The sequence below is a fragment of the Ceratocystis lukuohia genome (genome assembly GCF_044167205.1).
Source record: "Ceratocystis lukuohia strain C4212 chromosome Unknown Supercontig9_pilon, whole genome shotgun sequence".
Taxonomy (NCBI): Eukaryota; Fungi; Ascomycota; class Sordariomycetes; order Microascales; family Ceratocystidaceae; genus Ceratocystis; species Ceratocystis lukuohia.
In genome coordinates this window covers 695,509-720,795 of record NW_027263528.1, presented here as the reverse complement: position 1 = coordinate 720,795, position 25,287 = coordinate 695,509, and the positions used below count along the sequence as shown (strand labels likewise).

The window sequence follows — 25,287 nt, the reverse complement described above, 5'->3', positions numbered from 1 at the left end:
AAACGGAGCATAGTAGGAAAGAGAAATGTGTTAGACGAGTTGAGTTGTGCGTATGGTGGCTGTGGTATATATAGAAACGAAACAGCTTCTTCCCCTTATTTTTCATGGGTTTCTTTGCTCACTTTTTGGCAACTCTATTGCGAAGCGTGGCTGGTGTTTCATGATAGGGGGAGGGCTAATTAGGTTAGGATCAACACTGAACCATGACGAAAGATAAAGGAAATGAGCTTGCGGAGATGCTAGTGACGTGATACACGCATCTAACACTTACTAAAGTGCTACATGGGTTGATGGAGCTTATTCGTCTGTTGGACGGAGTCTGGGATTTGTAATATAGACATCTATCTGATCTCGTGGAGCAAAACAGGGCCAGGGTTATAAATAGACACGGCTAGCTAGGTTCCATAAATTGCTGCTGCACTTGACGGCCACGAGAGGCTAGATCAGTTCGAGAGTAGCTCCTTTGCGGAGCGCGGCGACAGTGCTATGACGGGCCCTAGATTTCTATCAATCAAACAGTGAGCAGAAGGAGCGGCGACTACCCTTGAACGCAGATGTCAGTCATACTCTTGCTCTATAAAGCCGGGGCCCTTTTGTACCCATCGGGATATTTTGTTTTTTTTTCAGAGGAATTGTCTATTTTTCTAGAACTGATGTCACACTCGCTGCCTATGCTGTGCTGTCTATAAGATTGGGTCTAGCTTTTATCTTGGCTGCGTCTCGCCGGGAAGCATCTGGCAAGCGGGGGACAAAAAGCTAAATAGGGAAAAAGGCTGTGTACTGGTAGAAAATTGCACAGACTGAAGCGTGGTTTTCCTATGAGCAACGCCACAGCGCGCGGAACAATGGCGATAGCCGTGGCACAGTGTTCTAATGGGCAGGCCGAGTGATTGGTGTCTAGTATGGACTGTGAAAGTTAGATGGCCTAGGAAAAGATGGATATCAACCAAGTCTTGGTAGATAACAACAACCGAAACTTGGGGGTCTCGGCTTGCGGACACCACCAAATCCCAGATTTCCCGTCTCCACAGCCATGTGTACTTTAGTTTGATGGCTTGTCAGACTATAAATGGTTAAAGTATCAAGTATTATACGTTGTCGTCATGAGAAGGATTGATAGGAATCTTGTGTAGCGTGACACTGCAGCGATTGCATATGACCCGCATATTGTGAGACATGAGAGTCAACAAGAGATACCATAACCTTACTATTGCGATTGTGAGTATATGTATAGAGCTTTGTATAGGCGGATAAATGACGTAAATGTAGCCAGCCCCCACCTAAGCCGATCTGAAAGTACTGCGATATTGCAAAGATGCATCTGGCCTGCAGTGTATCCAGTCCCCCCCACTGATATCGCTTCCATGCGGGAATTGTGAACTCGTAACAAGGAATCAACCCATGACCCATGACTAGTACAGAGGCACCGCTTGCCGTTTCAAGAAAGAGGAAAAGGGAGTGACAAACTGAGGAACCATCAGCTGCACCGTAGGAAGCCAAGTACGGATGATTTGATTCAACGGGTGGATGCATCGCAACAGCTGCAAAAATACCCGACTCTGTGGTCGTTTCAAATGTTTGATGTGCGCAGCTTTCTCTTGTTGTTTGCTTATAAAAAAACTGGCGTACATCTTGAGCAACAGCTAGAAATGCGCGCTTTGTCTAATAACACACACTGCGGTCCCAAGAGGCGAAGAACGGGACAGAAGATGTATAAGCTTGACCGTTCTTTCTATCCTACGCAAAAGCCCGATAGCGATTTATCATACCGAGCATCTCTATCGCGCTGTGACAATGTCTGCATAGCCTTGGCACAACATAGACTCGACCGTAGACAAAGATAGCGGCTCTTTGTTCTCCGAGCCCGGGAAGGATTAAAGAGATCAAGGGCGGCAATATCAGATCCGGAAAAAGCCCGCTTGATACTAACACGCTGCCGTGGTAAATGGCCTCTGAGTCGATTGAGGGTTTTTGGCATGGAGAAAGAGTTAGAGTCTGTGTTGTTATTCAGCATATTATAGGACATGGTCATCGGGCTGGGATAGTGGCTACCAATCAACGTATTTAACTCCGTAGTGTTGGTATTTATATATTAAAATTGAATGTGCATTGCATTGTCTATCGCACTATGAGGTCGTTAGTGAAGGTGATGTAAAAGCTAGTATTCCTCCCTTGGATCAACTCGGAATCCTTTACTATAGCTAGGAATAACTACTGGGCTAGAAACGAGCAGATGTGGCTTCATAGTCTCCCTTAGCGGCCGAGACCCGATCAGCAAGCTCAACAGCAGCTGCGGCCTGAAATTCAGGCTCTTTCTCGTCCTCCTCCGCAAACAGAGCCTTGAGTGCAGCCTCCTGCGCCTCCTCACCATCGTTTGGTGGCCAGGTTTTAGTAGCAAGGCCATCAGTAGTGAGCTCAGTGGCAAAAGCGGCATCTTTTGATGGTAGGAAAGAAAAATGAATACGGTCTGTAGGTTGAATCTCATTGGACCGGCTAGTGCGATCTTGATTTCTTAAAAGGATCTTCTGGACTGGCTTATCCATGATCTGCAGCATCTTCCGGTAATACTGGGTGCCCTGTAGGTTTTAGGGTTCAGGGTCACATGACAATCAGACCCTGACCCCGCTCTGAGATAGACTTACGAAGCGCCAGCTTCGGAAGTCTGTCACAGAGTTTGCTTCCTTCTTCATCAAGCTTTTAGAATCAGAGAATCGACCTACATTTTAGGATAGCTATTCATACGAGACTCACGTATTTATACGCATCAACGTGAGTGATTATAGCGCTTGTTTACTGTGGTCAATAGTCGCAGGGTTACAACTGCCGTATCATAGACGCAGGCGTAACACCCACAAAAAATCGATTTTTTGTCCTGATTGATTAACTTCATATCAGACAATACTTGATCACTTCATTTTTTTCTTTTTTACCCGAAAAATCACGATAAGAACACAAAAAATTTTATTATTCTTTCTTTGATTTGTTTACGACTCCTTAGTTACAGATCCTTTTACTTCGTTTGCACGACTTACTCGGGTGATTCGTGCTGTCATACAACTACACTGACTTTCCTATTCTCTAAATTAATCCCTCATTCAAAATGAGTAGCGGGGTGCAGACCCGGCGTCAGGCCAACGCGGCAGCGTCCGCCAAGGGCGGCGCTACCCAACCTAGATCGTCGGCCCCCCGAGACATTTCATCTGAAGAGGCGATTGATGACGACGACGGTAACGACGAAGAAGACGCTGGCAATGCGACCACGTTCATCGATGCCAACACCGACGTCGCGCGGGGAGATATGGGAGAGGGGTCGAACTCGATCACACGCGGAGACCTCCAGAAGCTCACTGAGTTGTTGACAACCAACATCCGGTCCGCTATGTCAGCGAACACGAAGGCGGTGGAGGAGAGCAACAGGGCCACTCGCTTGGCCATGAAGGAGACCTCTGACGCCAGCACTTCAGCCATTCAAAATGCTATATCGGCTTCCACGGAGAAAGTGCTGAGATTGAGCACCAGCACAATGAAGCAGTCCAACAAAGAAACTAGCACCCGTTTGGAGCAACTGCTCGAGGCCCAGAAGGAGGCCGCAGAAGCTCACAGGGTCAGCATGGCTGCTTTTACTAAAGCGCAGGACGCAGCGGCAGCAGGACAGGCCGTAATGTCCGAGCACCTCGCGGCCATGCTCGCTGTGCTGACGGCTCAGACTGCTTCGAGAGTCGAGCCTCCGGTGAAATCTGCGTCGGCGACCCAGACGGTCCCTACAGTTGTCTCGCCCTCCGAGACGAATCAACCAGGTGGGTCCACGCCCGACAACGGCGGTGGACATGACGGTGACCCCAGTGGCAACGGAGGCCCTGGCGGTGGCGGCAACCCCGGTGGTGGTGACAACCCCGGTGGTGATGATGGCCCTGGGGGTGGTAGTGGTGACCCCAATGGCAATCCCGGTGGCAACCCTAGTGGTGGTGGGTACCCCAGGAGAAACCCCGGCGGCAGTAGAAGGCCCGGTGGTGGTGGTGGCGGTGGTCCCGGTGGGGGCGGTGGCCCCGGAGGAGACCCCGATGATGGCGGAGATGGCAGCGACGGCCAGCCAGACGCCTTCCACATCAAAGACGAGGATGAGATGGGGGGCACTTTCATTCCTGATCTGAGACGGATGGGAGGTCATCCTGGAGAGTATTTTCACCATGCAGTCGCCGCGGCGGCCCGCTGGAAGTTCCGCCCGTTCACAATTGGCGACAAGATCTACCCCAGGGAGATGACCGTTCGCATGTTCTTCCCTGCGCTGTCGAGGCATAATGAGGTCCCGCCAGACACCTCCTTTGACCGCACGCGTTCAACGGCCGCCAAGATGTCGGGTTTTGAGACGCTTTCTTCCATCAGCGACCCCGATTTGACATGGAAGCTGATGAAGCACCAGAAAACCTGCATCCTCAACTCCATTCCTACGGAGTACTGGGCGTACTACCTAGCGCACTTCTTGGTAAATGACTTCGCCAGGTTGGCCGGCCAGATCCAAACGCAGACGCCATGGCACCTTGCGGTTTGGGGCGTGCTGACGTGTGCAGTCGGACTGCAGCCGTACGTCAACAATAAGGTTGACGCTTGGCATGGCGTCAGCTCGGGCATCCCCAGAGGACGATCGTACGTGGAGCATCTCTGGTACATCGCCAAGCGCGCGAAGGAGAGCACCTTTGCCACGAGAACTCCGACGAGCACCCTGCTAGAGATGGCAGCGGTGGTTGAGAACCTACACTCGTCGGCTTCTAACGATGTTTTCAAGGATGTGAGCAAGTGGAAAGTGGCAGATCTCATGGAGCCTAACGCATTCCCGTCGGCTATAGACAGCCTCATTTCCGAGGTTGCCAGCAACCACGCCAATATTGTGCATCAGGACAAGCTGATGAGAACGCAGGCGCTAAACGATAAGCCTGCTTCTGCCAGCCGATCGATCGTGGATTCCTCACTGTATAGTCTCGCTGGTAATTCAACGGAGACTGAGCAGGATGACGCGAAGGTGATGCTTGCTGCGATGGATGTTGAGGAGGATGAAGAGAACGAGTGCACCTTCGCCGTGGAGGTGATGGCGGTGCAGAAGGAGCAAAGGAACTCTCGGAAGTGCTTCAACTGCAAGCAGACTGGCCATTTCATTGCAACATGCCCTGAGCCCCGCCAATTTGTCATCCGCGATGGCAAGGGCAGAGGCCAGTCCACTGCCGCTGATTGGCGCTCAAGCCACAAGGGCGGCAGAGCCCGCAGTGCCAGCCGCGGTGGTAGCAGCCGTGCTGTTGGCAGCATGAAGCAAGACTTCCGCTCTCGCTCGCCGAGTCGCGTCGGCGACAAGACCGTCAGGTTCAAGTTCCGCCCGCGAACGGACCAAGACAAGCCCCACCCGGCAGTGAAGAAGCAGCTGAGTGTCGGCCGTGATGCGCCCCTGGGACGTGGCGAGTGCGTTGAAATTCACGGCCGCATGTTCAGGTTCCGTGATGACCGCGGCAAGGTCCATCTGCTGACGGACGAGGAGCTCTTGGCCGTGGTTTGCAACGACGGTGTGGGAACCGAGACCGAGGACTACGACGAAGTGGCGGAGGATTTAGAGAGACTTGCTGAGGACCTGCCAGACCAGGGCGAGCATCTCTTGTTCCTTGACGAGAGGGATGACGACGGTGCTGGCCTGGAATGGTTAGGTCAATAGGAGGAGGACGGTGTGTGTGTCGCAAGTGAAAATGAGCGGCCGAGGAGAGAGACCAGCAATGGCCATGTTCTCTTTGGCGGCTGGATACACACACCGAATAAAGACCCCGATAAACCGCTACGGCAAATCGCTGTCCGCATTTTTCCAGACAGCGGTGCGACGCCATGCACGATATCGGAGTCATGTGCAAGGAGGAGTGGAGCGACACTTCACCCCGTTGAGAAACCCCACCGGTTCAAAGGCTTCGACAAACACAAGGGCCCAATGGTCACGCACGATGCGACCTTTGACCTGGCCCTAGTTTTCAAAGACAAATCCAAGTCGTTGCCAAGAACCCTCACAGCAGCTGTGATCCCAGACGGCGCGATGCCGGGCGACGTGACCTTGGGATTGTCCCTACACTGGAAATGGGAAATTCAGTACTGTGAGAGCCACGAGGTGAAGTTAGGGGGTCCATTCATGAAGGAGAGAGGAGAGAAGGAGCTGTCGCTGATGAAGCTCAAGAAGCTGGGTCGCAGTGTGGCGACAGCTGACGACGATGAGCCGAGTGTCAATGTGGTTGAACCAGAAGAAGTAGCCATGTTCAGAAGGGGGTTCCCCGAGCTTTTTACCCCAACCGGCTGCAAGGTCGCACGAGTGAGAAACACGGCCCATCGGATTCTCACAGGCCGAGCACGACCAATCAAGGCAAGGGCGAGTCGCTACAGCCCTTTGCAGCGGTTGGCCATCAGGGTGTTCATCATCCGGGCTTTGGAGGAGGGGATCATCCGCTCGAGTAAGTCCCCATGGGCATCGAGAGCAATTGCAGTCCCCAAAGGCGGCAAGTCCCTGCCGGTCCTGACAGCAGAGCAACTTGCGAATGTCGACAAGATGACAAAAATGCCGGAAGGTATGAATGTCAGAATTTGCATCGACTATCGCGCGCTCAACAATGTCACCATCAAGGACTCGCATCCGCTGCCAAACATGGACGATGCTCTGAACAAGGCTGCCCAGCACAAGATCTTCTGTGTGATCGACCTGAAGGAGGGATTTTACCAGATTGCAATGTCAGAAGAGGACATGGAAAAGACGGCGTTTTTGACACCTTTTGGACTTTACGAGTTCATGGTCATGCCCTTTGGATTGACCAACGCCCCCGCCACTTTCCAACGGATAATTGACGAGCTCATGTCCGAGCACCAAGCTTACACGTGCGGCCTCATTGACGACATTTGCATTATGGCAGACACTCGGGAAGAGTTGGAGGAGAGGACTCGAGCGGTGCTCAAGACGCTGGCAGACGCCAATTTGGTCCTCAATGTTGACAAGTGTGTGTGGTTCGCCGAGGAGGTCAAGCTGTTGGGTCGTATCATCTCGCACAACAGCATCCGTCCGGACCCTGAGAAGGTCCGTGCCATCTCGGAGTACCCAGTTCCCCGGACCATTTCCCAGGTCCGCGGCTTCTTGTCTGCAATTGGTTACCATCGTTCTGCCATGCCCCGTTTTGCCGATGCAGCAGCGGGATTAGTGAAATATCTGACTGGTTCGCCGCCGAAGGGCACCAAGTTGGATCTTGACACCGAAGCACTCGAGTCGTTCGAAAAGTTGAAACAGGCACTGATCGATGTGACGTTTCTGTACCCTTTTCGGTGGACTTTGCCAGCGGTGGTGCAGGTGGACGCTTCTGGCGATCATGCCGGTGGTGCACTGTATCAGCCGAAGAATGCGCTTTCAGCAGAAGGTCAGTCGTTGCTCAAGGATCTTGTTCCAGTCGCCTTCATGAGTCACCCATTCAACAACACGCAGAAGAGATACTCGTCGCAAGAACGGGAAGCTCTCGCGTTGACTCTGGCGCTGAACAAGTGGCGCTCGTGGATTGAAGGAATGCCCATCACGGTGATAACAGATCACCAGTCTCTGTCGTCGCTCCGCTCGCAAAAGGAGCCCACCAACCGCATGAGACGATTCCTGGATACCATTGAGCACTTCGACCCTGTTATTGTTTGGAAGCCTGGCAAGTCCAATGTGGTGGCTGACTGGTTGTCTCGCCCGCCGAATACAGACGGCGAGGACCTGTATACCATCACGGTGTATGCTGCGGGTGATTCGGCAGACAACCCGATCAATCTGGATGAGGAGCCAGTGGTCATTGACCTGTCGAGAGACGAGGAGGGGGCAGATGAGCTCACGGGACGGTTCACTGAGCAGATGAACAGACCTTTTGATCCTGCGCTTATGAACCCGCCACCCGAGCCCATGGCCCAAGTCCCCGAGGAAACCCGCAAAGGTGAGCAGCCGCAACAACCTGCACAGGCGATGCTACAGCCTGCCATGCGGCCGCCACCCGACCCGTTAATTGTCCCGCAGCCTTTGCCGATCTCGGGCAATGCCAACCGGCAAGGCAACGCGAGCTACACTGGGGTGCTTCCCGTTCCCAAACAGCCGCATCTGCCACTGCCAGACGAGATGCCGGTGGTCAGCCATGAGGTGAAGAACCTCACTGACTCAGACCTGCAAGTCGTCATGGACATTGTCTCGGGTCGCGCACAGGCGCCTGAGGGTGTCGACCCTGCTGTGCTACACCGCAACTTCTCGGTGTCCAAGGGCAGTCTGTACATTCACACGGACCGTTCGATTGTGCCAGTCCTCAACAAGGACAAAGCCACTGCTCGCTTGATCAGATACCACGAGGATCGCGGGCATTGCTCGGCCGGCGCATTGGAGCGCTATGTGGCCGGCAACTTTTGGCACCCTGAGATGAAATTGCTCATCCAGACGGTTCGCCAGAGCTGCAAACACTGTCAGCTGTTCAAGAAGCCCCCGGACATTGCCAAGGAGTTGGCGTATGTACCATCAGCAGACCCCTTCGCAAGATGGGGAATTGACTTCATCGGACCACTCCATGATGGGACTCACATCTGCTTTGCGATCGACTATTGCACAAGCTGGGCCGTCATGGGTGCCCCGTCCGAAACAGAGAATGCCTCCGCAGCAGCAGCGGTGATGTCGCTGATCTTCCACACTTTTGGAAGACCTGCCGAGATCATCGCCGACTCTGGTAAGGCATTTCTGAGCAAGGAGTTCCGAGACTTGCTCACAGCGTGGAGGACCGCTCTGCGGCCCACGGCCCCGTACAACCCACGGACAAATGGCAAGATTGAGCGGTTCAACCGAACCATCAAGGAGATTGGCTACGGGATCTTGCGCAAGAACCCAAATGCCACTTCCTTTTTGGTGTATTCACATGCACTTGCGATCTACGCTCAGCGCCCATTGGAACATGGATACACCCCATTTTACCTGGCCTTCGGCACTCAGCATGCCGCCAGTGATTCCCGGGTGCAATATGTCCGTGAGATGTCTGTCGAGGAGGAGAATGAGGCTGCTCTTGAACGTGTCGCAGCAATGGAAAAGCTCAACGGAGACCGTAGCAAGCTTCAATCATTGCAGCATGCCAAGCGCATGGCACGAGCAGCCACGCAAGCGAAGAAGGCGTTTTACCGGACTTTCAAGCCTGGTGACTGGGTTTTGCGACAGAGACAGCGGAAACATAAGCATGAGCCGTTCTACGATGGCCCGTTTTTGGTAGTGAAGCTGTTGAAGAGCAACCTGGTCGAGTTGAGGACACCTGCCGGAAGAAAGGTGGACAACATGACTCACATGGAAAACCTCTTCCCTGCGTACACTCTCGACGGTGACCCAGTGAATTCTCTCTGGCACGCGAGCAACAGACTCTTGCAGAAGGAGCGCGAGGCCCTTGAGAAAAACGCCACACCCTTTGGTCTGCCCGTCAGCGACTAGCGCGGATCGTGCATCTGCCGCCCGCGCTTTCCAGCATTTGGACGACCTCATGTGAGCCGCTTCAGTGAGTTCACGTGTTGACTTTACTTCGGGGGATCTGGCAAGGAGAATTCATTGGTCAATTTTGTTTGGAGGTTTGTTTTTTTTTTCTTTTCTTCATCACGGATCTCTATTAGTGGTTATTCTTTTTGGTTTTTGCTCGATTTTTTTGTTTTCTTGGTTATCAGTTCTGTTTACTTTGTGTACACAAGTTTAGTAGTTTTATGATAGCTTTTGAGCCTGAGGGTTCAGGCTGGAGGGGGAAGGGGGCATGTAGGTTTTAGGGTTCAGGGTCACATGACAATCAGACCCTGACCCCGCTCTGAGATAGACTTACGAAGCGCCAGCTTCGGAAGTCTGTCACAGAGTTTGCTTCCTTCTTCATCAAGCTTTTAGAATCAGAGAATCGACCTACATTTTAGGATAGCTATTCATACGAGACTCACGTATTTATACGCATCAACGTGAGTGATTATAGCGCTTGTTTACTGTGGTCAATAGTCGCAGGGTTACAACTGCCGTATCATAGACGCAGGCGTAACACCCACAGCCCATAATCGTGTTCCACTCCGTATCGGTAGGGAGAATTTTGACTTCCTCCTTTGACCCAAGCCTGCGATTGTTGCGGATTTCGGCGATCATCTTGTTGGTTTTCGGGTCTTTGTCAACATCAAAGACCACCCATCTCATGTCGTCGGGCTTTAAGTTGCTTGTTTCAGCTAGAGTGGTATCTATTTCCGTCAGGTCGAGCTTGTTCTTGTGCTTCTCTTCTTCATCGTTTCTAGCAACGCGGATATTGGCAATCTTGGCTCCAGGATAGAATTCAATCAAGTCTAGGATTTCGCAGCCTTCGTGATACTCTGGAGAAAAGATCAAATATCTTCCGTCATATAAGACCTTGAGATCGTAGTTATGATCTGTGAAAATGTCAGCCTGAACAGCGCTGAAAAGGGGCAGGGCCAGAGCCAGATATGACATAGGGAATCTCATTGCCGATATATGCAACGATTGAAAGAAGGCGGAAGCTCAAAGTATGAAGTCCAAACTGAAAAGAGCAGCGTGAGGAAAAGATATGAAAGCTTCTCCCTTTTCAACTTGTGGCTGATACATCTTAGCTATTTAACTTTGTTCTCACCTCTTGAGGCTGTGACTTGGCTATATAGTCGGCAGCAAAAACAGATATCCCATCTATCGTGGCTTGGCTGATCCCCGTGTACCGGGTTGAAAGTTTGGCGTGATAAAGGCCTATACACTAGTTCTAAAGAAATTATTACCTCAACATTATGGGGCATCACTTGGAAGGATATGCAAAGGCTAAAGATGGGGGTATATGCGTACTGAATCAGCTTTCAATCTGGACAGACCCTTTAGGCTCTAATTAAACTTTCACATTGACATCGGGAAGAGCCAAAAGCCTGCATACGTCTTTGGCACATTGACGTGCAGACCTGGGTGCGCATGACATGGCACGTTCTAAGCTAGCGCAGAGACACATTCGGTACTATATCGTCTGAGCCGCGCTCCGCGCTCCGCCTCCCTTACAGCCAAATGGAAAGTAAGACGGGCTGGGTGGAAAAAAGATGATATGCGTAGCGGAGGCTAGAGTAGGAGCTTGGCAGACTGTAGTCACTGCAGAAATATTGTGCAGACAACTACACCATCACACTTTGTATGCCAGCTCATTCCTCTCACCTACTTCAGCCCCTTGATGTCGGGTACTTTGGGCCACTCAAGAAGGCCTATGGTCGAGAAATCGAGCATCTAATCAGGTGCTCGATAACCTACGTTTCCAAGACTGATTTCTTTCTAGCTTTTCATGCTGTCTGCCAAGCAGCTATGACAGAGAACAGTATCAAGGGAGGTTCCAAGGGGGCTGGGCTTGTTCCATTGGATGGAGAAAGTGTGATATCAAAGCTTGATGTGCAGCTGCAGACTCCAACACCGATCGAGGAGGAGACCGGCCTCCCTGATCTTTGGGTTCCTAGAATCCTCAAGACAGTACTTGAAGCTAGCTCTCGGTTTGAATACCTCGAAAGACGAATCAAAAGGCATAATAGCAGCTCGCCTGCATCTATTCTTGAGGTCCTCACATCGTTAGCCAAGGGGACAAAAGCAGTAGTGCATCAAAACACCTTATTAGAGTCCGAGATTCAGGACCTTCGACAGGCAAATGAGATCCTTGTCAAGCGGTGCAGAGCTAAAAAAGAAGAAAAAAAGACTACGAAATGAGGGGACGATGAATGCAGATGAGGGGAAGGATAACATTAACCAGGAAGACGGTGATGCGCAGGTGAGGTCGGAATTATCGAGAGCTGGGGGTCGGGGAAGTTCGGCAGCAGCGAGGGAAAGGCGATGTGGAAGATGTAGTACAGGCGGCCATAACTCAAGAACATGTTGAATTGCTGTTGAAATATCTAGAGAACAGAATAGTAATTAATTGCAATTGATTTAACTACGTTTTTCTTGTTTTAGTTTCATGTAGAATCCTGTCAGAAGGGCACCGGTTTCTTTCCGACCTCCCATGTTTTCCGACTTCCGATGAATGTATGTTACACTTGATGTTCGTGATCCTGCTTTAAAGTACTGCTATGTAATGCGCTGAGATTCCGAAGATTAATCCTCACTTGGGCCCGGCTAGTAGCATGATATGCTCTTATAGGATGATGGATACCGAGATGTCAGGAGTGATAGTTTGCCAGCCGCTGGAACTTATCTCCCCGGCTGACTGCACTCAAATAAAGAAATTATCCAGTCGGCTTGCTTCTTTCCAAGGAATTCCAATACAAGGCTATGTTGAGATGCCAGAAGGCTAGAATATTGAGCTCCTAGGGCCTTCACCATCAACATGGTGTAGTCAAGCAGGTGAATCCCCTTTTCGAGTTGGCTGTCTTTATAATATGCGTAGCTAAGGCCATGTTAAACCTCAAAGGCTCAAATTTTGATAGGCCCCTCTCATGCTCTTCCACTTAGTTTTATAATGTGGTAATGTAGCCTTATATTCCCCATCTCGCAATTGGAATCTGCGCTTTACAGGTTTGAGAACAACCAAGTCTCCAGATAGCAATTCTTTTGTTGCACGGATGAGGAATGGAGAGCAAGTTATGTAGCCGTACGCCATGATCTTTCGGTCAGTTCCCCTCCGTTCAAGATGGAAAGGGCAGGTGATGTTTTCCGCCTAGGCTTAGACAACGCGCGAGCCATATGCTCAAGCACAGACAAGTCCTGTTTTCTCTTCTTCCGAGATAGTTCCGCATACAGCTGTGCGATGAAATGAAGTCGAGTAGCTGTACGCTTGGAGAATTTCTGGATTTGCTAAAATGCGATGAACCAAGTAGCTGCTATAGCGCCTGGCGAAGTATTTGGATATACGTGATGGAAACGTCATCGAACTCATCCTGTTCCGAAGCCCTCGACGGCCTGTAGGGGTAATTTCTTCAAGTTCTATGATATCGAAAACTAATGTCATCGGCATTGTCAAGAATGAGAAGCCAGTTTCCAGTATGCTTTGATTCCGGGTAATGCTTCGTAAGCACTTCGGGCCTTGTATCGCCTGTCGTTTGTATATTGAACACCTCTATAAATATTTCATAAAGGATTTTAGTGGTGAGTCCGCTTCTCTTCATCGTCTATGCAAGCTTCAAGGCTATTTGGGTTTTACCCGTACCGCCGAGGCTTACAAGCGCAACTTGCTGAAAGCTGGTTTTCTCGAGCAGCTAGTTAAGTACAGTAGGAAGGATGTATTGTCGCCTGATGGAATTGGTGTTCTTGAGGAGGGTTCATTGTTAGCTTTTTGTGCATGCCTGGAATATAGTTCATTGCAAGGGCAACCATGCGGTTGGTGAAAGCTGAAACAAGTATTGAAATGCTGGACTCACTTGGATTGTTTGGCCATTCAAGGCCGGGAGGCATAGAGCCGAAGAGCGGGAACGAGACTTTCAGGAGTTCCGATCTCGAGAACACCGCTGAGTTCGTTGGGGAGGAGACAGAGTTTCGCCTGGGCCAAGACATACGGGCGGTGCTGGCGCCAAGTTGGCTCTGTATCTCGTCCTCCACTTTCTTGATGTTCACTAGGTTAACTTGTCCGATAGGTTTTCGGGTGTGCTTAGGGGACCAGTTGGCTGCTTAGGTATGCCATTCGGTCGCCGTGTCGGTAGTGTGATGCATCCGCTAAAGATAGCAGACGGTTTCCCCTCTTTATCTTTCCCAAGACCGACTTCATGGCATCTTGGGATTTGAGGGACATGGCTAATGTATTGCTGACTTGCCTTGCCACTGCCGGCTCTTCAGCGCGGATGCCAAGATAGCTCAAGGCAAGTTTCTTACCCTCCGCTCTATCAGTATATGTTTGTGGTGAGTCTGCAAGTAGATGCAGAAAGAGCCAGAATTTCTTCTTTGCAAGGGATATCTTTCTTTTTATTGCCAGAGGCCTGAGTGATCTGAGTGGTTTGTGTCTTGCAGCTACTCCAATCGAGGATGGCTAGAATCTTGGTGCAAATTGATGGTACTGCTTGAAGCCGGAGGACGCTAGGATGTTTGCTTTAGCTTAAAGCCAGGGGGGGACCATGACTAGAGCCTACGCACCGACCCAATCTGCCTTCAGGGCCATCAGTTGTTATAGAATGAAAGTACACGATTGAAACCATGCTAGAACAAAGCACGCAACACAGCCAAAATTCTTGGCCAAACCCAGGTAAAAAACTACAAGGCATTTGAAGCTCGCCAGGGCATACGGCATACCCCGCACAGGGGAGAGTGGTACCGACAATTAGTAGACTGTGGGTTTTGGGTCCAGGGTCACATGACAACCTGACCCTAACCCCACTGTGAGATAGACGCCAGGCGTAACACCCACAAGACTTGGCTGCTACAACTTCGCCATGATAGAAGAGAGCAAAAGATAACATGTAACTATATCTTCTAGAAGCTTATCGTATATTAGATGGAGCAAATTTGCCTTGACCCTTGTAATGAGATCGTCTCCATTTCCATGACTAGGCAGACCAGCTAGATGACTTTATAGAAGCCCACAAGGATATGAAATACAACATGGAGTGGCTCGCAAAGGTGGTACTCTTCAGCTATGCATGTCTCATGATGCAGTGGCTATAGCCAATAGAGTCTACAAAAAGTTTATATTATACTAAAGGCTTGAATAAGGCGCCTGCAAAGGATCCATACACAAGGCGATGGCGATGGCGATGGAGATGAGTAATGCCTTTTAGGCCATTGTGTCAACAATCTCCATACAAGCAAGAAAATATTAGGGACAAGCTACGGACTGGACTTGTGAACACGGGTATTTTCAATAGTTCCAAAACGAAAGAAAACACCAAGTTCTGTTAAGCTAACGTACATGTGTAGTGAGTGAAACAAAAATTTCAACCTTCTTCCTAGAAATCACAATAAAAACACAACAAACCATTTAATCAACCTGAATTATTCACTGTACTCTTCCCCAGATGCCTGAATTCCTACCTAACATCCTCCTGCATTATGACCAGGCTTGCTGCAGACACCACAGTGCTGAACCCCTGGTTGCACCGGCCCTCTCCGACCACCACTTGTCGATGATTCGGTCGCTACCTACTCATCCACATCCATTTGATCAATTGCTCAATTTCCTTGCCCTACTGTCATCACCCCTCTTCTCGGTAGTAGGCTTCTTTGGAGCGCTGGAGCTTACTTTGCATCTCATTCGCCTGTTCAAGGTCTTTGACTAGGTAGTGAGTGAGATGATATTAGCCTGCACCTAGGATAAACGGTGGGATCACTCAGCCATCTACATTAGTCGTTTGAATGACTACAATCTATTCCTGGTTTCTAGGCTGCCTTGTGCCCATTGAATTTTGGCAAAAAAAGACACCAAAGAAGCCATTACATTACGAAGTTCGAAATTGATTCATATTGATGGCTAAACAACGAAATCACAGAAAACGATGGTGTCTTGTTAACTCAGGAGCCAGAAGTTATCCAGCGTAGGCGTAGGCGCCCTCGAAAGACTGCAACCTTCAGTGAAGATGAAATAAGTGTCTTTCCATTATCTCAGCCCATCACCATCCCCTGTTATACAGCCAATGCCAGACCAAAGCTCCCGCTATACAACTGCCTCGGAACAGCGCCAACTCAGTCAATAGGAGTATGTCGATAGCCTTGCGGCGATGAATCAGTAGAACATGGACACAATTGAAGGCAAATGAAAGACGGAAACACGGCAATTACCACTGTTGATATCATCAAAGAAGGCACCACAGTAGGCGGCTGGCTACCCATGTCGCAAGAGGCCCAGAGTAGACTTTGTTGAATTGAGAAGGGAAAGGATGTCAAAAAGTGGGGCCAGTACAGCCATTTTATTGGCTGGACTGTTGCTAAATTGCTTATATTATTGGCTCAATTACTTTGTATGGGGCATGAAATATTTAGGATCAAGGAAGGTAAACAAACATAATAGTGTATTTATCCGATACTTACCCGAATCTTCAGAAAGGTCAAATCTTCATAACGAACAATCAACATCAATCCATATAAAATGCACAAACTCTCGTTTTAATAAGCCCTGAACATTCACCCTTGATCGATTAATCGATTTGAGCTATACTACCACCATCGACTCAATACTACGTGAGTCTTTCTAATGGCATTTAATATGCTAGTTCGGCGCATTATCCTTGACGTCGCATATTATGGCAAACAACGAAGATTCTATGTCGCTGGAGGAGGAAATCCTCCAGCTTCGACAGGCCCTTGAAACCCAGAAAAGAAATGCCCGCAGAGAGAAAGAACAGGCCCTCGAACAGGCCCGCATCGAGAAAGAACAGGCCCTTGAACAGGCCCGCATCGAGAACGAACAGGCCCTCGAACAGGCCCGCATCGAGAAAGAACAGGCCCTCAAACAGGCCCGCATTGAGAACGAACAGGCCCTCGAAGCCCGGGAAGAAGAAATCCACATCGTGAAACAACGGGCCGACAAAGCAGAGGCAATAAATCGGCCCATGGAATTTTACGAATGCTTGGCATTTTGCCATAAGATCTTTATGAATAAAAAGATCTCAACCTTTCCCAGTACCGACAGTGCCACCAAGCCAGCAGGCCGGCTTCGCCCTACATATCTCAAACAATGGCTAGAATTTCCGGCGATGAAACTTGAAATGTTGACGAAGGTCGGAGATGCTATTCCTCGGGGTACAAGAGCATTTCTTTCCCAATCGGACATAACGGGCGTAGTTGGCAACACCTCCTCTATGGCCATAGATTCTGAATCTAGCTTAGGGTCATTTCAAACAATACACCTCGAAAACCCTTTGACGCAAATAATGGATCAGCTTCAGAGCATTCCTGAGGCTCGGCGAGTTCTCGCCGATACAAGCAGCTTGCTGTTCCGCTCATGGACCAATTCTGAGATCGATTCCTGGTTTGAGAACCGGGGGTATACACAGGAATCCTCGTCCAGGCTTCACACCCGGAGACCACAGCCTGACAAAGTTTGCCTGGTCAAAAAGAGAGTCGCAGGAGAAGCTGAAGTGGAAAGACTTGCCTACGTTATTAAGTATAAGTTGCCAGCAAAGTTTTCCATGGATGCCGTCAGGGCCGCCATCCGTCCTATGAATCTTGCTCGAGAGGTTATAAACAAGAATAAGATACCCAACGATCCAAGCGAACGCTTTGTCCATAAGTCTGCTTATTTTGGGGTTGCTGCAGTTGTGCAAACATATGAGTATATGATCCGTTGTGGACTTGAGTATGGTCTGTTGACGACTTGCGAAGCTTATATTTTTTTGAAGATCGATTGGACAAACCCCGAAGTTGTCTACTACCATGTCGCTGACCCCGAAACTGAGGTACGCGAGAATAGCGATGGTACCTTCTGGAGTGCTGTTGCACAAGTTCTTGCGTTTTCTTTAATCGCACTTGAAGCGCCAATCCACGACTTTGACACGCGGAATAAGGTTATAGAAGAGCTTCCTACTTGGCAGAGTAATCCTGAAGCAACGGAGTCTTCAAGCAGTGGGGATGAAAGAAGCGATGAGCGCAATGCGCCCCATGACTCTGATTTCAGGCCTAGCTCACAGAAACTTAACAGCCGTGCTCCTTACATCACTCGTTCCAACACGAGATCCGACACCACTACCTCTACCATTCCTTCCAAAAGAAGAAGGAGCTCCGATTGCAATCGCCAAAGTTTCACACAACGAGGCGATAGCCCATCATCCGGTAATGATGGTGATGGTTATAGCGCGCAGCAAAACACTACAGCTTCCAGTGCTCGGCAAGTGGCCCATAGTAATGAGACTTCTACTACTAGAGGAACTGCGCAAAATCAGAGCACTAGTCAGGGGCAAGACCAGAACCAAAACCAAGGCAGGCAGGCCAGGCTCAACGAAGGAGCTACATCTGAATATTGCACTAGCCAATGCCTCTCTGGACTTGTTAATGGGACTAAGATGGATCCCTACTGCCCTAATTATTCCCATCATCTCTATTGGCAACAACTCAGCGATATTGAGTCGACAGACAGCGACAGGGCCGAGCCACACGGTAGGGATAACTACAAAGAGAAACTTGGACACTTGCACCCCGTAGATCATACTACCTGGCTTTCTCTCCTACACGCACAGATCAGCCGTACTGTTATTCAAGGCTTTACACCCTTAGGTCTTGCGGGATCTTCTGGTGTGCTGTTCCGTCTGACGCTTATTGAGTATGACTACACCTTTGTAGCAAAAGCGACAGTTGAGTGGATGATTAAAAAGCTGAGACGTGAGGAGGATGTATACCGAGTGTTAAAGTCGATTCAGGGACAATATATTCCTGTTTATCTAGGGTCTGTGGACATGCGATGTCTTAATACGAGGGTCTTCGTAGACTTTGGCATTGACCTTGTTTACCTAGTTCTTCTTTCATATGGAGGAAGGGGGCTTAGATCGGTGTTGAAAGAAAGGACAAAGGAGCAAGGCCAAGAGCTAGACGGGCAAACTCGAGTCGCCATAGGTCAGCAAGTCATCAATGCGGTCTCGAAACTTCATGCCCTCAACGTTGTGCATACTGATGTGCGGGGTGCAAACTTCTTGGTGGATGATTCGAACAATGTCATGGTAATCGACTTTGAGCGAGCTTTGATACTCCCGTACTCGCTAGAAGAATGCCACCAGCAACTAAGGGAGGCGCAGAAGAGACAAGATACGCAAGATTCGAGAGTTGCAATCAGCGAGAATCTGGAGACCAAACGGAACAGGGACAGCATCCGGTACCCAAAAGGAAATGAGTACACACGTCAGCAGAAGTTTGTGTCAAGATGCGTGGCAGAGAGTCAACAAGATATTATCTGTGCTGATATTTTACGGCTTGAGATTCAGGGTGAGTGAAGCGAGCTTTTCTCCTCTTCACTTGTGGTAGAACAGAACTTATTTATACCTTTGTTTTTCTTGAACGTACTGTACTATGCACCACCACCATACACCTTCTCTAACGTAAGTTACAAGTGAGCGCCCAGTCTTTTCCCGCCTTCATTCAGGATTCTTTTATAAAAACGCAATAAAGCATCTTATTGAGTAAAACTGATTTTTATTCTCTTCTTTAGATGTCTTGACACCAATCTAACATGTTCTTGAGTTATGACCAGCCTTACTTCATCTTCCACACTGCCTTTTCCTTGCCAGCTCCAACCTTCCCTGACCACCATTTCTCGATAGTTCAGCCATCACCTGCACATTAACTTCTTTCTGATCAATTTCATCCCTTCCCTCACCTGCAGCAACCTCCCCTCCATCCCATAGCCAGGTCTTTTTTGCTCTAAACCACTCACTAAGTGTCGTGTTTGCCTGTCAAAGCATCTAGTTCTCAGACTTCAATAAGACACCCTGCATCCGAATATACTTATATCTTCGCTATTTCCGGCTACTGTAGAACGGACTGCGGCCTAACTTATGTCTCCGATATCTAAACTAAAGTATACTCAGAACGGCCTACTGTGTCGCTATATGAATTCATGGTAATAGCTGAGCCGTGATGTGAGAGGTAGGCTTTGATTTACTATGTCGTTACCATGTACATCTAGCCTAACGACTGTAAAGAACACATGCCCTTTTAGATGTGAACTTCTTGCAGCCTCCTTGCTATCGTTTCGGTCTGCTGGCTATGAAGTGTTCTCACTATAGCGCCAACACTCGACCTAGAAGCATGACATGAGAGCTATCAATTTTTACGCAAATTCCGAGAGAAACTGAGGTTAACAGGGACAGAAGCAATGCAGAAGAGGCTGTATCAGAACATAATGGGGAAATACTCCCTCTAACCCCGATTGCAAAGGGCTATGCATGGCATGGCCGGACTCAAAGCTCTATACTGACCGGAGCGGGACGTTGGTGTTAGTCATTTAGCGGTCTCCTAGCGGCTTTCTAGGGCTTGCTGCAGTAAGACTTGTAACAAAGTTTGCACCACGTGCCAGCATAATCGACGCTTCTCGCAGGCTGCTACTTATTTCTTTTCTGCATCCTTTTGGAAAAACTGCTATCGCTTTTTCTTTTCGTCGCAAACTCTCAAGTGATGAAACGAGTGTGTACAGGGCGCGGGAGACCATATATTGTAGTCTTCACTGATGCGATTATGAAAACTAGAGTTATCAGTGCTACAGCCTAGAATACATGATGTTGTGGCGCTCCGTGCCTGCAAACTTGCACCTACATCTGATGTAGCTGAAGGCCCCCAAAAGGGATGATACCCTGGAGAATTCGTATACGAAGTAAAGAAGGCGGCGTTAGGTCTAGGAGAGACAGGACTTGAAAGGAAAAGGGATAACAATGTATATGATAAGCAAGCCGGAACAAATGGCAAGACCTTGAACAACATAGAATATAAATAATAGCCTAATACAATCTAATGAGTTAGCAAGAATGGCCCCTGTCTCCTCTAGGGGAAGTTATCTGGCAAATTCTTGCGTTATAGCCAACCTCGCGGCGTGTTCCACGCAGCCTGTCCTTTGGTCGAATTGCCCCTCCTTGACTACGACTCCTTGGAAATATTGCTATTGTCTGCGTATTCTTCGTCTTGATTCCCCGGGAGAAGGGCTTCCATGTCTCTATAATAGAGACTGGACTGCTCTGCTCTCTTGGTGTCGTCCAATTTGGGGTTCAAACGTTTAGAAGGGGGGTTTGGGAGGCCAGCTTCTCCCTCGACAGATATTGGAGCCTGCAGCTGCACATTGAGGACTAAAAGGCGATGGAAACTGGCTGGCCGTGTATTTTTGCGCTGATTAAGGGGCTTTGGTTATTCAAGACTGGCCTCGTTGTTAGTCTAGCTATTCCAAGCTCTCATCCTCGCAGGCTGCTTTCTTGATACCAACTGGTGAGGAGATATTGAAATGCTACTATAATGGGCAGTGCAATCCCCCGGCCTCCCACATTGGTCGCATACCCGGTGACCGACATTTCGTCGATTGAAAAGAATGAATGTGGATGGCTACTTTTTCCCCAACTCATTCGTTTTCCTAACTCGCTTCTCATGTGCGTTACACTACATTGAAAAGCACTACACATAAGAGGTCAAGTGTGGCATAGAAACAAGTGCAGTAAACGCACAGAAACCTCAAGAAAATAGACCATAACAAGAGAGATACCTCATGGCCTGAAACACCCAAGGGCTTGGACAGCCTACGCTGCAGCTGGAGCTGCCTACTACATCATGGGGCACTAGTTTAGAGAGAGCACAAACACAGTCTTTTGAGGCTAACTATATAATGTCTACGGGAACATTAAAGGAAGCAAGCATTTGGTAGAAACCACGAGGCCAAGGCAAAGACACAGAGAAGTATGGCTTTTTCTATCCTGCAAAGTCACTTAACAACTCGGAGATATCTGGCGCGGCTGATACTGGGAGCAGCGCCAACGCCTGCTCAACATTGCCATCATCTTGGGCGAGAATTAACTCTTTGATCAGCGCCGAGAAGCTGGCGTTTGGGAGTTTCCAAAGGAATCCAAGACCTTATAGACACGCTCCATTTCCATGTAGACCTGGAATTCAGACTCTTTCTCTTTCTCTTCATCGAGCATTGCTTTTAGTGCAGCCTCATCCTTCTTGTCATCAGTCGGCGGCTGGATCTGAGGCTCTGATCCCTTAGTAGTTTCTTCATCTGGTGTTGAGAAAGAAAAGTGAATACGATCAACGATATTGGGCCGGTCCCACATGTCGGAGCGGGTCTGGCGGCTTAGCAGGATCTTCTGAGCTGGCTTGCTGTTGACCTGCAGCATCTTGTTATAGTATTGAGTGCCAACGATCTCGTTCCACTCCTCATCGTTGGGGAAAATTCTGACAACGTCATCGAAGGCGATGTTGCGGCCCTTGTAGATCTGACTAATCACCTCACTGGTACTCGGGTCTTCAACGTCAAAGACCACCCATTCCATATCATCGGGTCTCAAGCCCTTCATTTCAACTAGATCAGTGTATATTTCTGCCAAGCCAAGCTTCTTCTCATGGACCGCCTCTTCCTGGTTGTTGGCGATACGGATGTTGGCAACCTTCGCCTTGGGATAGAAGAAGAACAAGTCGAGTATGTTGTGGCTGTTGGAGTAGTGTGGGGAATAGATCATGTAGGCACTGTCTTTCCAGCTTTGTAGCTTATAGCCATTGTCCTCGATGGTACCCGCCTGAGCAAGCTCAAGCAGGGACAGAGCCAGGGGTAGGGAGAATAGCGAGAATCGCATCGTGATGGCTGATGGGGAGCACAAGGAAAAAGACACTAGAGCCTTGGAAATGTGTGATGCTGCGTTGCAAGAGCAGTGCGTGAAGAAGATCTAAAGACTAGCTGACATCCTCGGTGTAGTGGGCATAACTCTTTAAGTACTTTTCAACTACTTCCTAGTATTAGCATCCGAAATGATCGAACCGACAAGCCAAGCCAGCCGCCTTGTCAATCGCTCCGTATACAAGTGGTGAATGGTTATCTGTGCACATGCCATGGCTTGAAAAACACCCATGCACTCTAGACTGAGCTCGACAGAGCCTTTCGCACCAAGGTGCAAGGAAGTCATCGTTGATATCAGACAGTGGGTCAAGTGGTTAAAGTGGTAATGCATGTCAATAGGGGTATAGCAGGCGACTTAGGTGGCCGTAGTGTAGTAACGGTTCTGATGCAGGTCCCGACGGCTTCATTTACATTGAAGTAACCCTGCATCCTTGTCGGCCAGATGCGTACCAAGATACGCGAATCTTATCTGCTGTGCCAGTTTTTTCTCCGTAGTGCTATGCTAGCGAGATCATCTACCGAGTTACGACTGGTTGTCTAGAGCTGGAGAGTAGAGACTAGTGGCTCGACCTTGGCCAAGCCTGGGTTATGTAACCTCCGCTCTCGCTTGCTCCGGGATTTAATGCGCGATGTTAGCCCGGCTGCACTTTGTACGTCTTCTGCAAGGAAGATTGTGTTTTCTTGCACTGATGCCTTCCTCTCGCTTTTGGGGAATACTGCATTATCTAACACAATATCGCCGCGAAAGCTGGCAGTCAACAGAGGAGGATGCTTGCCTCGCTTTGAAAAGGAGAAATAAAAACAGGGACTTAAACTTTACTACTTTGCGTCCTTGCGCTGATCATGGTCGAATCCCTTGACGAGTTTAAAAACGCCAGGGACTTTTTTTTTCGGTTTTGTTTATTCTGGAATAGCTGATGTACCAAACCTCTTTCGATAGCGTTTGGCAGCGATGCTTTCCATTCTGCAGCACGGTTTTATAGTCCCCCTCCGCACCTAGTTCTCACTTCTCGTTGGCCACTTTTGTTTGACAGTGAGGACCGCAGGATATGGGACACAGAACACGGCGGGTACTATGACCCTCGATAACTGCGGATCTTGTAGCCAGCTAAGACTGTTTTCCTATGAGTCTGCTCGTCGCAAGGTCGCAAGGCCGATCGCAGTATCAAGTCTACGCCTGGTGAGAACAGGGTGCAGTGCTAGTACATCTATGCCTGATCTGCTTTACCAAGATGCATAGTCTTGGACTGTGTGTAACGCAGCCGTGCTTGGGGATAAGGCCCTTCCTTGACATGGGTAATTTGTAATATCGAGAGTCGTAGTCTTAACTCCGCATTCAATCTGCGGCCCCCCCAAAATAACTAGGAGGCTTCTGGTTTGATTTGATTTGAATGTATTTAACGTGTACTGGAATCGCCAAGATCAAAAAGGAGGCTTCTTGTTTCCAGGTTCTGGTTAAAGTCCCTCGGTCCTCACTCGAAACAACGAAAACGCTTTGTCATGTAATGGGAAGCAGGGTGGCTTCTATGTTATTTCTGCTGAAAAGCCCTGCTTCTTTGTGTGAAGTTTATCGTAGCAAGCATCTGTCCAACAAGTGCTATCAACATTGGCTATGAAGGACTGACTGTCTGTACAATGGCCTGCCTAGATGTCGGCTAGAGGCTTGTAACTGCCCGCCGGATAGCTAGCCAACAGTATCTACGGACAATGAAGGCCTATATTCCCAGCGCCTGCAGAGGTCGTCGTCTTCTTCCTGCTAGAAAATATGGGATTAGTGGAAAGTCACCTTTACAATTCAGCCCTTGCGTGGAATCAGCTATTGTTATGAACCGCCTGGGAAGACCTACACTAAAGTCACCAGGGGGCATGGGTTTCTAGTTTCCTTCCTAGCCCAAAGACATCCCAGGCCCTGAAATTCAGCACAAGAGCCCCCTGTACTAGTTGCTAGAAAGTGCCGGCTTCTGACCCCCAACTTCATTAGTTTGTCACGAGCAATACTCCTGCTATTGCTCTATAGCCCAGCTTCACTATGCCATAATCATCGACTACTAACGCGAGATTTGCTCTTCACAAGGCGTCAATTTATCCCGAGTTGTATTGCACTATAGGCAAAGTGCAATCCGCAAAGTTGAAGGGGTGATGTTACTTACGACTTCATCTGGCTAGAAGCTTCTTAGCTTGGCTAGATATACAGCCCTTTATCGGCTTCTCAGCTGTTTTTTCTCTTGTGCTTTGGGATTATTCCGGAATTGGGCATAGCCTCTGGGTATTTGTTGCTTCCCTCTTCTCTCCCCTCTTTGCTGAAATGAAGTTGACAGTACTCTGTGCTCTGTGTCCAGATCCTATGTAGTTCCGTGCAGCAATGCAGGTGGAGTTCAATGAAAACTTATGGGCTAAACCACAGGAAATGAACTACAGCCGTGTTTGACGACAATGCACTGAAAAAAGGACAGAGAAAAGAAAAGAAAAGAAAAGAAAAAAAACAAATGTGGGAAATATTCTACCGGCTGCTATTGTTGATAGTTACAAGCATAATAACAATATAAACAGTTAGAGCTAATGTGGCATCTTGATGTCGCTCAGCATGCACAATTAAGCGCAGTTGGCAGCCAAGAGTCTGTGTGTTCAACCGACTACTTGGTTCACCAGATTGACTTCGGAGCCTAAAAACTTGGCCATGGGCTGTTCAATGGAAAGGCCGCCGAGGATGGTACACCATGATGCTGCTCAACATGTAGTGTATAATGACTACCCACAGCCAGCAGTAGTAGTAGTAGAGCTGAACAGCCGGGGCTTTGGCGCTCTCTTCGGCTGCTAGTAATTGACACGCAGTTTGGAATGCAAGCATGCCTTTGGCCGTTCGTGATTAAATGCCGATTGGGCACCCCTCACTAGGGTCTTGTTATTAGTTCTACTAACGGAAACCTGGTATTCTGTGGGAGGGAAGGAAACCTAGATACGATCAGTGCGTGTAATGAATCTCCATCGACTAGAGCAGTCTATATTTTTGAGGGCGAATTAGCACCTGGGCTTG

General features: G+C 49.0%; 5 protein-coding genes across 5 annotated transcripts; 2 read left to right on the top strand and 3 right to left on the bottom strand.

The window, feature by feature from the left end:
* Positions 1-2,219: 2,219 nt before the first annotated feature.
* Positions 2,220-2,765, bottom strand: HOO65_090155 (uncharacterized protein; the record flags this gene model as incomplete). Its single annotated transcript, XM_071004621.1, has 3 exons — positions 2,220-2,576; positions 2,643-2,694; positions 2,752-2,765. 3 exons carry the CDS (start codon positions 2,763-2,765, stop codon positions 2,220-2,222), a joined length of 423 nt encoding a protein of 140 aa, XP_070856041.1.
* A 335-nt stretch (positions 2,766-3,100) lies between these two features.
* HOO65_090154 (Endonuclease) lies at positions 3,101-9,478 on the top strand (the record flags this gene model as incomplete). Its single annotated transcript, XM_071004409.1, has 2 exons — positions 3,101-5,687; positions 5,799-9,478. 2 exons carry the CDS (start codon positions 3,101-3,103, stop codon positions 9,476-9,478), a joined length of 6,267 nt encoding a protein of 2,088 aa, XP_070856040.1.
* Positions 9,479-9,976: 498 nt separating this feature from the next.
* HOO65_090153 (uncharacterized protein) lies at positions 9,977-10,507 on the bottom strand (the record flags this gene model as incomplete). The annotated part of the gene is made up of 1 exon (XM_071001612.1): positions 9,977-10,507. The coding sequence occupies one exon, from the start codon at positions 10,505-10,507 to the stop codon at positions 9,977-9,979; it is 531 nt and encodes a 176-aa protein (XP_070856039.1).
* A 5,690-nt stretch (positions 10,508-16,197) lies between these two features.
* On the top strand, positions 16,198-18,876 carry HOO65_090152 (uncharacterized protein; the record flags this gene model as incomplete). The annotated part of the gene is made up of 1 exon (XM_071001611.1): positions 16,198-18,876. One exon carries the CDS (start codon positions 16,198-16,200, stop codon positions 18,874-18,876), a length of 2,679 nt encoding a protein of 892 aa, XP_070856038.1.
* A 2,565-nt stretch (positions 18,877-21,441) lies between these two features.
* On the bottom strand, positions 21,442-22,212 carry HOO65_090151 (uncharacterized protein; the record flags this gene model as incomplete). Its single annotated transcript, XM_071001610.1, has 1 exon — positions 21,442-22,212. One exon carries the CDS (start codon positions 22,210-22,212, stop codon positions 21,442-21,444), a length of 771 nt encoding a protein of 256 aa, XP_070856037.1.
* Positions 22,213-25,287: the final 3,075 nt, after the last annotated feature.